This window comes from Schistocerca serialis, chromosome 11 (assembly GCF_023864345.2).
Source record: "Schistocerca serialis cubense isolate TAMUIC-IGC-003099 chromosome 11, iqSchSeri2.2, whole genome shotgun sequence".
Taxonomy (NCBI): domain Eukaryota; kingdom Metazoa; phylum Arthropoda; class Insecta; order Orthoptera; family Acrididae; genus Schistocerca; species Schistocerca serialis.
In genome coordinates this window covers 121,685,431-121,699,546 of record NC_064648.1, presented here as the reverse complement: position 1 = coordinate 121,699,546, position 14,116 = coordinate 121,685,431, and the positions used below count along the sequence as shown (strand labels likewise).

Below are 14,116 nucleotides of genomic sequence, written 5' to 3'. Positions count from 1 at the left end.
TTTTCCAACAGTCCATGTCTCACTACCATGCAATGCTCTGCTCCAAACGTATGTTCTCTGAAATTTCTTCCCCAAATCAAGATCTTTGTTTGATACTAGCAGACTTCTCTTCGCCAGGAATGCTGTTTTTGCCAGTGGTAGTCTGCCATTTATCTCTTCCTAGCTCCATCTGTAATGGGAAATTTTGTTGTCTAGGTAGCAGAATTCGTCTACTTCGTCATCCCCAGTTGTGATGTTAAGTTTCTCACTGTTCTCATTTCTGCTATTTCTCATTACTTTGCCGGCCAGTGTGGCCGTGCAGTTCTATGCGCTGCAGTCTGGAACCGCGTGACCGCTACGGTCGCAGGTTCGAATCCTGCCTCAAGCATGGATGTGTGTGATGTCCTTAGGCTAGTTAGGCTTAAGTAGTTCTAAGCTCTAGGCGACTGATGACCTCAGTCCCATAGTGCTCAGAGCCATTTGTACCAATTGTCCCTTCTCCTTATCAGTGTTTTCCACATATTCCTTTCCTCATACCTTACCTTATCAGTCCACCTAATTTTCAAAGCTTTGATTGTCTTCTTTTCTGGTTTTCCAACAGTCCATGTCTCACTACCATGCAATGCTCTGCTCCAAACGTATGTTCTCTGAAATTTCTTCCCCAAATCAAGATCTTTGTTTGATACTAGCAGACTTCTCTTCGCCAGGAATGCTGTTTTTGCCAGTGGTAGTCTGCCATTTATCTCTTCCTAGCTCCATCTGTAATGGGAAATTTTGTTGTCTAGGTAGCAGAATTCGTCTACTTCGTCATCCCCAGTTGTGATGTTAAGTTTCTCACTGTTCTCATTTCTGCTATTTCTCATTACTTTGCCGGCCAGTGTGGCCGTGCAGTTCTATGCGCTGCAGTCTGGAACCGCGTGACCGCTACGGTCGCAGGTTCGAATCCTGCCTCAAGCATGGATGTGTGTGATGTCCTTAGGCTAGTTAGGCTTAAGTAGTTCTAAGCTCTAGGCGACTGATGACCTCAGTCCCATAGTGCTCAGAGCCATTTGTACCAATTGTCCCTTCTCCTTATCAGTGTTTTCCACATATTCCTTTCCTCATACCTTACCTTATCAGTCCACCTAATTTTCAAAGCTTTGATTGTCTTCTTTTCTGGTTTTCCAACAGTCCATGTCTCACTACCACGCAATGCTCTGCTCCAAACGTATGTTCTCTGAAATTTCTTCCCCAAATCAAGATCTTTGTTTGATACTAGCAGACTTCTCTTCGCCAGGAATGCTGTTTTTGCCAGTGGTAGTCTGCCATTTATCTCTTCCTAGCTCCATCTGTAATGGGAAATTTTGTTGTCTAGGTAGCAGAATTCGTCTACTTCGTCATCCCCAGTTGTGATGTTAAGTTTCTCACTGTTCTCATTTCTGCTATTTCTCATTACTTTGCCGGCCAGTGTGGCCGTGCAGTTCTATGCGCTGCAGTCTGGAACCGCGTGACCGCTACGGTCGCAGGTTCGAATCCTGCCTCAAGCATGGATGTGTGTGATGTCCTTAGGCTAGTTAGGCTTAAGTAGTTCTAAGCTCTAGGCGACTGATGACCTCAGTCCCATAGTGCTCAGAGCCATTTGTACCAATTGTCCCTTCTCCTTATCAGTGTTTTCCACATATTCCTTTCCTCATACCTTACCTTATCAGTCCACCTAATTTTCAAAGCTTTGATTGTCTTCTTTTCTGGTTTTCCAACAGTCCATGTCACACTACCATGCAATGCTCTGCTCCAAACGTATGTTCTCTGAAATTTCTTCCCCAAATCAAGATCTTTGTTTGATACTAGCAGACTTCTCTTCGCCAGGAATGCTGTTTTTGCCAGTGGTAGTCTGCCATTTATCTCTTCCTAGCTCCATCTGTAATGGGAAATTTTGTTGTCTAGGTAGCAGAATTCGTCTACTTCGTCATCCCCAGTTGTGATGTTAAGTTTCTCACTGTTCTCATTTCTGCTATTTCTCATTACTTTGCCGGCCAGTGTGGCCGTGCAGTTCTATGCGCTGCAGTCTGGAACCGCGTGACCGCTACGGTCGCAGGTTCGAATCCTGCCTCAAGCATGGATGTGTGTGATGTCCTTAGGCTAGTTAGGCTTAAGTAGTTCTAAGCTCTAGGCGACTGATGACCTCAGTCCCATAGTGCTCAGAGCCATTTGTACCAATTGTCCCTTCTCCTTATCAGTGTTTTCCACATATTCCTTTCCTCATACCTTACCTTATCAGTCCACCTAATTTTCAAAGCTTTGATTGTCTTCTTTTCTGGTTTTCCAACAGTCCATGTCTCACTACCATGCAATGCTCTGCTCCAAACGTATGTTCTCTGAAATTTCTTCCCCAAATCAAGATCTTTGTTTGATACTAGCAGACTTCTCTTCGCCAGGAATGCTGTTTTTGCCAGTGGTAGTCTGCCATTTATCTCTTCCTAGCTCCATCTGTAATGGGAAATTTTGTTGTCTAGGTAGCAGAATTCGTCTACTTCGTCATCCCCAGTTGTGATGTTAAGTTTCTCACTGTTCTCATTTCTGCTATTTCTCATTACTTTGCCGGCCAGTGTGGCCGTGCAGTTCTATGCGCTGCAGTCTGGAACCGCGTGACCGCTACGGTCGCAGGTTCGAATCCTGCCTCAAGCATGGATGTGTGTGATGTCCTTAGGCTAGTTAGGCTTAAGTAGTTCTAAGCTCTAGGCGACTGATGACCTCAGTCCCATAGTGCTCAGAGCCATTTGTACCAATTGTCCCTTCTCCTTATCAGTGTTTTCCACATATTCCTTTCCTCATACCTTACCTTATCAGTCCACCTAATTTTCAAAGCTTTGATTGTCTTCTTTTCTGGTTTTCCAACAGTCCATGTCTCACTACCATGCAATGCTCTGCTCCAAACGTATGTTCTCTGAAATTTCTTCCCCAAATCAAGATCTTTGTTTGATACTAGCAGACTTCTCTTCGCCAGGAATGCTGTTTTTGCCAGTGGTAGTCTGCCATTTATCTCTTCCTAGCTCCATCTGTAATGGGAAATTTTGTTGTCTAGGTAGCAGAATTCGTCTACTTCGTCATCCCCAGTTGTGATGTTAAGTTTCTCACTGTTCTCATTTCTGCTATTTCTCATTACTTTGCCGGCCAGTGTGGCCGTGCAGTTCTATGCGCTGCAGTCTGGAACCGCGTGACCGCTACGGTCGCAGGTTCGAATCCTGCCTCAAGCATGGATGTGTGTGATGTCCTTAGGCTAGTTAGGCTTAAGTAGTTCTAAGCTCTAGGCGACTGATGACCTCAGTCCCATAGTGCTCAGAGCCATTTGTACCAATTGTCCCTTCTCCTTATCAGTGTTTTCCACATATTCCTTTCCTCATACCTTACCTTATCAGTCCACCTAATTTTCAAAGCTTTGATTGTCTTCTTTTCTGGTTTTCCAACAGTCCATGTCTCACTACCATGCAATGCTCTGCTCCAAACGTATGTTCTCTGAAATTTCTTCCCCAAATCAAGATCTTTGTTTGATACTAGCAGACTTCTCTTCGCCAGGAATGCTGTTTTTGCCAGTGGTAGTCTGCCATTTATCTCTTCCTAGCTCCATCTGTAATGGGAAATTTTGTTGTCTAGGTAGCAGAATTCGTCTACTTCGTCATCCCCAGTTGTGATGTTAAGTTTCTCACTGTTCTCATTTCTGCTATTTCTCATTACTTTGCCGGCCAGTGTGGCCGTGCGGTTCTAGGCGCTGCAGTCTGGAACCGCGTGACCGCTACGGTCGCAGGTTCGAATCCTGCCTCAAGCATGGATGTGTGTGATGTCCTTAGGCTAGTTAGGCTTAAGTGGTTCTAAGCTCTAGGCGACTGATGACCTCAGTCCCATAGTGCTCAGAGCCATTTGTACCAATTGTCCCTTCTCCTTATCAGTGTTTTCCACATATTCCTTTCCTCATACCTTACCTTATCAGTCCACCTAATTTTCAAAGCTTTGATTGTCTTCTTTTCTGGTTTTCCAACAGTCCATGTCTCACTACCATGCAATGCTCTGCTCCAAACGTATGTTCTCTGAAATTTCTTCCCCAAATCAAGATCTTTGTTTGATACTAGCAGACTTCTCTTCGCCAGGAATGCTGTTTTTGCCAGTGGTAGTCTGCCATTTATCTCTTCCTAGCTCCATCTGTAATGGGAAATTTTGTTGTCTAGGTAGCAGAATTCGTCTACTTCGTCATCCCCAGTTGTGATGTTAAGTTTCTCACTGTTCTCATTTCTGCTATTTCTCATTACTTTGCCGGCCAGTGTGGCCGTGCGGTTCTATGCGCTGCAGTCTGGAACCGCGTGACCGCTACGGTCGCAGGTTCGAATCCTGCCTCAAGCATGGATGTGTGTGATGTCCTTAGGCTAGTTAGGCTTAAGTAGTTCTAAGCTCTAGGCGACTGATGACCTCAGTCCCATAGTGCTCAGAGCCATTTGTACCAATTGTCCCTTCTCCTTATCAGTGTTTTCCACATATTCCTTTCCTCAAACCTTACCTTATCAGTCCACCTAATTTTCAAAGCTTTGATTGTCTTCTTTTCTGGTTTTCCAACAGTCCATGTCTCACTACCATGCAATGCTCTGCTCCAAACGTATGTTCTCTGAAATTTCTTCCCCAAATCAAGATCTTTGTTTGATACTAGCAGACTTCTCTTCGCCAGGAATGCTGTTTTTGCCAGTGGTAGTCTGCCATTTATCTCTTCCTAGCTCCATCTGTAATGGGAAATTTTGTTGTCTAGGTAGCAGAATTCGTCTACTTCGTCATCCCCAGTTGTGATGTTAAGTTTCTCACTGTTCTCATTTCTGCTATTTCTCATTACTTTGCCGGCCAGTGTGGCCGTGCGGTTCTAGGCGCTGCAGTCTGGAACCGCGTGACCGCTACGGTCGCAGGTTCGAATCCTGCCTCAAGCATGGATGTGTGTGATGTCCTTAGGCTAGTTAGGCTTAAGTAGTTCTAAGCTCTAGGCGACTGATGACCTCAGTCCCATAGTGCTCAGAGCCATTTGTACCAATTGTCCCTTCTCCTTATCAGTGTTTTCCACATATTCCTTTCCTCATACCTTACCTTATCAGTCCACCTAATTTTCAAAGCTTTGATTGTCTTCTTTTCTGGTTTTCCAACAGTCCATGTCTCACTACCATGCAATGCTCTGCTCCAAACGTATGTTCTCTGAAATTTCTTCCCCAAATCAAGATCTTTGTTTGATACTAGCAGACTTCTCTTCGCCAGGAATGCTGTTTTTGCCAGTGGTAGTCTGCCATTTATCTCTTCCTAGCTCCATCTGTAATGGGAAATTTTGTTGTCTAGGTAGCAGAATTCGTCTACTTCGTCATCCCCAGTTGTGATGTTAAGTTTCTCACTGTTCTCATTTCTGCTATTTCTCATTACTTTGCCGGCCAGTGTGGCCGTGCGGTTCTATGCGCTGCAGTCTGGAACCGCGTGACCGCTACGGTCGCAGGTTCGAATCCTGCCTCAAGCATGGATGTGTGTGATGTCCTTAGGCTAGTTAGGCTTAAGTAGTTCTAAGCTCTAGGCGACTGATGACCTCAGTCCCATAGTGCTCAGAGCCATTTGTACCAATTGTCCCTTCTCCTTATCAGTGTTTTCCGCATATACCTTTCCTCGTGCCTTACCTTATCAGTCCACCTAATTTTCAAAGCTTTGATTGTCTTCTTTTCTGGTTTTCCAACAGTCCATGTCTCACTACCATGCAATGCTCTGCTCCAAACGTATGTTCTCTGAAATTTCTTCCCCAAATCAAGATCTTTGTTTGATACTAGCAGACTTCTCTTCGCCAGGAATGCTGTTTTTGCCAGTGGTAGTCTGCCATTTATCTCTTCCTAGCTCCATCTGTAATGGGAAATTTTGTTGTCTAGGTAGCAGAATTCGTCTACTTCGTCATCCCCAGTTGTGATGTTAAGTTTCTCACTGTTCTCATTTCTGCTATTTCTCATTACTTTGCCGGCCAGTGTGGCCGTGCGGTTCTAGGCGCTGCAGTCTGGAACCGCGTGACCGCTACGGTCGCAGGTTCGAATCCTGCCTCAAGCATGGATGTGTGTGATGTCCTTAGGCTAGTTAGGCTTAAGTAGTTCTAAGCTCTAGGCGACTGATGACCTCAGTCCCATAGTGCTCAGAGCCATTTGTACCAATTGTCCCTTCTCCTTATCAGTGTTTTCCGCATATACCTTTCCTCGTGCCTTACCTTATCAGTCCACCTAATTTTCAAAGCTTTGATTGTCTTCTTTTCTGGTTTTCCAACAGTCCATGTCTCACTACCATGCAATGCTCTGCTCCAAACGTATGTTCTCTGAAATTTCTTCCCCAAATCAAGATCTTTGTTTGATACTAGCAGACTTCTCTTCGCCAGGAATGCTGTTTTTGCCAGTGGTAGTCTGCCATTTATCTCTTCCTAGCTCCATCTGTAATGGGAAATTTTGTTGTCTAGGTAGCAGAATTCGTCTACTTCGTCATCCCCAGTTGTGATGTTAAGTTTCTCACTGTTCTCATTTCTGCTATTTCTCATTACTTTGCCGGCCAGTGTGGCCGTGCGGTTCTATGCGCTGCAGTCTGGAACCGCGTGACCGCTACGGTCGCAGGTTCGAATCCTGCCTCAAGCATGGATGTGTGTGATGTCCTTAGGCTAGTTAGGCTTAAGTAGTTCTAAGCTCTAGGCGACTGATGACCTCAGTCCCATAGTGCTCAGAGCCATTTGTACCAATTGTCCCTTCTCCTTATCAGTGTTTTCCGCATATACCTTTCCTCGTGCCTTACCTTATCAGTCCACCTAATTTTCAAAGCTTTGATTGTCTTCTTTTCTGGTTTTCCAACAGTCCATGTCTCACTACCATGCAATGCTCTGCTCCAAACGTATGTTCTCTGAAATTTCTTCCCCAAATCAAGATCTTTGTTTGATACTAGCAGACTTCTCTTCGCCAGGAATGCTGTTTTTGCCAGTGGTAGTCTGCCATTTATCTCTTCCTAGCTCCATCTGTAATGGGAAATTTTGTTGTCTAGGTAGCAGAATTCGTCTACTTCGTCATCCCCAGTTGTGATGTTAAGTTTCTCACTGTTCTCATTTCTGCTATTTCTCATTACTTTGCCGGCCAGTGTGGCCGTGCGGTTCTAGGCGCTGCAGTCTGGAACCGCGTGACCGCTACGGTCGCAGGTTCGAATCCTGCCTCAAGCATGGATGTGTGTGATGTCCTTAGGCTAGTTAGGCTTAAGTAGTTCTAAGCTCTAGGCGACTGATGACCTCAGTCCCATAGTGCTCAGAGCCATTTGTACCAATTGTCCCTTCTCCTTATCAGTGTTTTCCGCATATACCTTTCCTCGTGCCTTACCTTATCAGTCCACCTAATTTTCAAAGCTTTGATTGTCTTCTTTTCAGGTTTTCCAACAGTCCATGTCTCACTACCATGCAATGCTCTGCTCCAAACGTATGTTCTCTGAAATTTCTTCCCCAAATCAAGATCTTTGTTTGATACTAGCAGACTTCTCTTCGCCAGGAATGCTGTTTTTGCCAGTGGTAGTCTGCCATTTATCTCTTCCTAGCTCCATCTGTAATGGGAAATTTTGTTGTCTAGGTAGCAGAATTCGTCTACTTCGTCATCCCCAGTTGTGATGTTAAGTTTCTCACTGTTCTCATTTCTGCTATTTCTCATTACTTTGCCGGCCAGTGTGGCCGTGCGGTTCTAGGCGCTGCAGTCTGGAACCGCGTGACCGCTTCGGTCGCAGATTCGAATCCTGCCTCAGGCACGGATGTATGTGAGGTCCTTAGGTTTGTTAGGTTTAAGTAGTTCTAAGTTCTAGGGGACTGATGACCTTAGATGTTAAGTCCCATAGTGCTCAGAGCCATTTGAACCATTTCTCATTACTTTTGTCTTTCTTCGATTTACTCTCAACCTATAATCTGTACTCAATACACTGCTCATTCATTCAACAGATCCTGTAGTTCTTCAGTTTCACTGAGGATAGTAATATCAGCGAATCTTATCATTGATATCCTTTTACCTTGAATTTTAATTCCACTCTTGAAACTTTCTTTTATTTGCGTCATTCCTTCTTCGATGTATAGACTGTGAACAGTAGGAGCGAAACACTACAACCCTTTCTTACACCCTTTTTATTGCTCGCTTTTGGTTCTTGTACATATTATTTATTACCTGCCTTTCCATATAGCTTATTTCTATTTTTCTTAGGATTTCATTTGCACCATTGAACACTGTCGAACGTTTTTCGCAGGTCGACAAATCCAATCAACATTTTTCGATTTTTCTTCAATCTTACTTCATTATCATCCGCAATGTCAGAAATGCCTCTCTGATCGTCATCAGACACATCCTCAGTTATCTTTTCCATTCTTCTCTACATTACTCTAGTCAGCAATTTGGATGCATGAGCTGTTTAACTGATTCTGCGATTACTCTCGCACTTGTCAGCTCTTGCAGTCTTCGGAGTTATGTGGGTGATATTTCTCCGAAAGTCAGGTGTTATTTCGCCAGACTCGTACAGTCTAGACACCAACGTCAACTTTGTTGCCACTTCCTTTTGGTAATTCCGATGGACTTTTATTGATCCATTCTCTCGTATTTGATCTTAAGTCTACTAGACCTCTTTTGAATTCTGATACTAGACCCTTATCTCTTCTACATCATCTCCAGTTTCTTCTTCTATTCAGTCATCAGAGAAGTCTTCCACCTCACAGAGGCCTTCAGTGTCCTCCTACCACCTGTCGGCTCTCTGGTGTGCATTTAACAGTGGAATTCCCATTTCACTCTTAAGGTTAATATCCCTGCTTTTAATTTCACCGAAGGTTGTTTTGAGTTATCTATATGCTGAGTCAGTCCTTCTGACAGTCACTTCATTTTCGATTTCTTCACGTTTTTCACGCTGCCATTTCACCTTAGCTTCCCTGAACTTCCTATTTGTTTCATTGCTAAGTGTATAGTGTGCCTAATTTGCGCACCATAAGTTACGCTACCTGAAGAAATATGTACACTTTCTGTAGTACCTGTCTTGCTGTGTGACGCCTTTAACGTAACACTATACCTCTTATTCAGTAGAGTATGACAGCACATTACATTTCTAAATTCGGACAGTAATAATATGAAATTTTGAAAATAAAATTTTTATTGTCCCTGGAAGCTTCTGGATAGACACCGTGCTGTTGGGTCTGTGCACCGTAAATGTTTGTACAGGGTGGCGCACGAAATGTGTTACCATTTTGTTTTTGAATATAAACTTTATTGTCAATACAATCTGAAAGAAATATGTACTACAATGAAGAGCCGTCCATGGAGATTTGTTCTAACACAGCACATGCTCAATATGTCCACCATTTCGTTTCCTACCTTCCTTCAAACGAACACTGCAGTTAGTGACTACCCTACGGCACATGTCTTCCGTAATTTCACTGCAAGTCCTCTGAGCTCCATTAAATCACGTGGACGTTTCCCGAAATTTTTTTCCTTTAAGTACCCCCAAAGAACAAACTCACATGGATTGAGGTCTGGACTGTTGGGAGCCCAATTTTGTCCGTCATTGAAGTGACCTGGAAACCTGAGTGAAATGATCCGCATGTCGAAATGCTCGTGCAAAAACTCCAACACAGTGTTTGCAGTATGTGGCCTTGTTCTATCTTGCACGAACTACTGCGTGTCGAAGGGCAAGGCAGTAGCAAGAGGCTGTGGAACGAAGCTATTGCGAGGCATGCTCAAATAACGCTCGCTGTTCGCAGTTTCTTCAAAGAAAAAGGGTCCAATAAGTCCGTGACTGGAAATTGCTGACCACACCGTAATCCTCGGAGCATAATGTTGTCGTTCGTGAAGCACTTGTGGGTTTTCAGTGGCCCAAAAGCGTACATTTTGTTTGTTACCACACCGTCTAGATGAAAATGCGCCTCGTCTCAAAACCAAACGTTGTTGAGAGTTTCTTCCCTATCCTCCGTCCACTGAGCAAACTGTAGTCTCTGCTGCTTGTGTTCTTCAGTGAGCTTCTGTGCACAGGTCATCTTGTATGGGTACATATGGAGGTCACTTTTAAGAATGCGTTGAACGGAGCATCTGGATATTCCCAGTTGCACTGCTGCCCTTCTACACGATTTCCCGGGACTTCTCTGTACAGCAACTCGTACCGCTTCAGTATTCTCCGGCGAACAAACAGACTTAGGCCGAGGTCGCTTCGCTTCCAATACTGCTCCTTCCTGTACAAATTTATCGTACAACCTGTGGATGGTCTTCTTGCAAGGGACCCGTCGTGTGTTAAACTGTTGTCGAAAACGCCTCTCAGTCACAGAAAGGCTTTTCGTTTCATTAAAATGTAACACAGTTGCCGATCGTTGCTGTGTCGTCAGTCTCCCGTTGTCAGCCATTGCTGCTTACTAGTCTCCTAGCGGCAGTATCGTGAATTACACGTCATTTCGTAACTCATTTGTTTCTCCAAGCTCTGCTGGTACTGGTGTAGAGCGGGATATCTAACGTGCGTCGTAAATTGTGAAAGAACTGGTAACACATTTCGTGCGCCACCCTGTATTTATCGGTTTCTTTCTCTTCGTTATGCACTGAAGTGACAAAAGTCATCACATACCTCCCAATAATGGTCGGGGGACCTATGACCCTAGCAGTTTGGTCCCTTAGGAATTCACACAGACAAACTGGTCGGACCTCCTTCTCCCCGGCTACGTACAGCATCTCGACATGGCATGGACTCAACATGTCATCGGAAGTCCCCAGTACAAGTATACAGGCATGCAGCAGCTATAGCTGAATATAGTTGTGAAAGCATTGTCAGTGCAAGATTTTTTGCACGAACTGACCTCTCGATTATGTCCCATAAGTGTTCGATGGGGTTCACGTCGAACGACCAGGCTGATTGTACCATTCGCTCGAGAATTGCCCAGCATGTTCTTCAAACCTATGGCAAACAATCACGTCCCCGAGACATAGCATTGTTGCTTGTTAACATGAAGTCCTTGAGAGGCTGCAAATGGCCTCCAAGTAGGCAAAAATAACCATTTCCAGTCAGTGTCACCAGAGGACCCAGTCCATTCCACATCGACATAGTCCACCCCAAGATGGAGCCACCACCAGCCTACACAGTGCCTTGTTGTGTCAAATGGCTCTGAGCACTATGGGACTCAACCGCCGAGGTCATTAGTCCCCTAGAACTTAGAACTACTTAAACCTAACTAACCTAAGGACATCACAAACATCCATGCCCGAGGCAGGATTCGAACCTGCGACCGTAGCGGTCTTGCGGTTCCAGACTGCAGCGCCTTTAACCGCACGGCCACTTCGGCGGGCTGACAACTTGTGTCCATGGCTTCGTGTGGTCTACGCCATATTCGAACCCTGCCATCAGCTCTTACTAATTGAAATCGGGACTCATCTGCCCAGGGTCCAAGTGATATGGTCACGAACCCAGGGGAGGTGTTTCAGGCGATGTCGTACTGTTAGCAAAGGCACTCGTATTGGTCGTCTGCTGCCATAGCACATTAATGCCAAATTGTCCACCTGCTTAGCTGGGTGGTAACGTGCTCGCCTCCCATGCAAGCGGGTCCGGGTTCGATTCCTGGCTGGGTTGGAGATTTTCTCCGCTCGTGGACTGGGTGTTGTGCTGTCCTCATCATCATTTCATCCTCATCACCGGCGCGCAAATCACACAATGTGGCGTCGAATGAAATAAGACTTGCACTTGGTGGCTGAACTTCCCTGAATAGCCGGTTCTAGGCGCTTCTAGGCGCTTCAGTCTGGAACCGTGTAACCGCTATGGTCGCAGGTTCGAATCCTGCCTTGGGCATGGATGTGTGTGATGTCCTTAGGTTAGTTGGGTTTACGTAGTTCTAAGTTCTAGGGGACTGATGACCACAGATGTTAAGTCCCATAGTGCTCAGAGCCATTTGAACCATTTTTTTTTTCCCTGAATAGGGACCTCCCGGCCAATGATGCCCTACGCTCATTTCCATTTCAACGTCAAATTTCACTGCACAGATTGCCGTACGTTCCACGTTATTTCTATGTTTATTATGTTTATTTCATGCAATGTTGCTTCTCTTTCAGCGTTGACAACTCTACGCAAACGCCGCTGCTCTCAGTCGTTAAGTAAAGGCAATCGGCCACTGTATTGTCCGTGGTGAGAGGTAATGCCTGAAATGTGGTATTCTCAGCACACTCTTGACACTGTGGATCTTGGAATATTGAACTACCACTCCACATTCAAAGTCTATTAATTCCCGTCATGCTGCCATAATGATGTGGGAAATTTTTCCACGCAAATCACTTGAGTACGACTGACAGCTTTCCAATGGACTGCCCTTTTATGCCTTGTTTGTTCGATACTACCGCCATCTCCATATGTGCATATCACACTCCCATGACATTTGACTGCGTAGTATAGGCATGATCTCCCACGTATCCACATATTTACAGAGAGTTCCCACATATTATACGAAATGGAAGTGCTGATCAAGTCTTTTTCGACTTCCTTAGGATCATCTTTCTATGGATGAATATGTATGTTATCATGTCCATTATAATTATCCGGGCTGTTATGCCGTGGTCAGTTGATGAATTTTGTCTCAATTCCAAACGTTTCGTCTCCGACTGCGGGAGACATCTTCAAGGGGGTCTGTAGCGCGATGGAAGGTCCAACACACCCACTGGCTCGCCACTGACTGAGTAGTATTGAGCCAGTGGGTGTGTTGGACCTTCCATCGCGCTACAGACCCACTTGAAGATGTCTCCCGCAGACTGACTGAGTAGTGAGCCAGTGGGTGTGTTGGACCATCCATCGAGCTGAAGACCCCCTTGAAGATGTCTCCCACAGACTGACTGAGTAGTAGCGAGCCAGTGGGGTGACCTTCCATCGACCTACGGACCCCCTTGAGGATGTCTCCCGCAGTCGGAGACGAAACGTTGGGAATTGAGACAAAATTCATCAACCGACCACGGCATAACAGCTTGGATAATTATAATGGACATGATATTTCCAGCCGTGAAAGTCTACATTTTAGTATGTATGTTATGTGCTGTGAGTGGAGCTGTATTTTATTTTTATCTTGTGTTCCAGTGGTGCGAAGCGCAGCCAGCGTGCGGCCGCCTGAGGTTGGCAGACCTGCTGGTGAAGCCAATGCAGCGCCTCACCAGATACTCTCTGCTGCTCAGGGCAGTGCTCCGACACACCGATGACGAGCACCACGCCACCGCCCTCGCCCGAATGGTGAGTACTGCGAAAGATGGTCGCGGAAATCCAAAAATGGGGCCTCAAGCATGTCTATGCTGTACACATGTCGGATGGTGCACATCTTGGCAGAGTCATGGTCCAGATAATACTCGAGCTTTTGATGTCAGTGTCCTTGCCCAGGTGTCACACAAACACCACATCACCACACTGACCCGATTGGTGAGTACTGTGAGAGGTGATTGGAAGGGCGGAAGTGCGGAAGGGGGGAGGGGAAGGGTTCATAATACATGTCTGCTGCATATCTGTTGAATGGTGCATGTCTTGGCAGAGTCATGATCTGTATAAATCTGAAGCTCTTGATTCAGGGTGGTTCCTCGGGTGACGAGCAGCACAGCAGTGATCTGACGTGGATGGCGAGTACTGAGCGGCCTGAAGACATTCCAAAGTAGGGGGAAGCGAAATACGTCCTTGCAGCTTTGTGCTGCAGGAGCAAAATGAGGGCTCCAGTGGTCTTTCTGGTCAGGTGCTGACAGACCTCCAGTGCAGGTGTAATGAGCTAGCCAGCTCCATGGAATGTCAGGTGTGCAATATGCAACCATGTGGTTCTGGGACCCCAGGACTCGTTATAGGTGCTCAGAGACCAGATGAAGCCAGCCTAGAGGTGACCTCATTTCAATGGCCCCAGCGTAAGACCCAGAAGTATCGGATATAGAAGGGTCTCATAGACCAGCCCTAGTAGATGATGCAGCTAGTTGTGACAAAACCAGCTGGCCTACATGGCGGAATCGTCAACTGGCATGGAATACCTCTCGGTGTAGGTGTCAGTTGAAGGTAAGGTACCAGTAGGGTACAAGTGATGAGTATTTATAGTTGCTTTGCCTGTATTTGTTATGGCAGGGCACAACTTCCATTCAGGTAGTCGACCAAG

The 14,116-nt window shown here is 45.6% G+C and overlaps 1 protein-coding gene across 1 annotated transcript in view; it reads left to right on the top strand.

Annotated features, from left to right (window-relative positions):
* Window positions 1-14,116, top strand: part of LOC126426523 (pleckstrin homology domain-containing family G member 5) — a 556,069-nt gene that overhangs the window by 335,086 nt on the left and 206,867 nt on the right. The window contains exon 9 of the mRNA XM_050088427.1: window positions 13,075-13,224. Coding sequence (XP_049944384.1) covers window positions 13,075-13,224 — 150 coding nt within the window. The remainder of the gene's footprint in view (window positions 1-13,074; window positions 13,225-14,116) is intronic.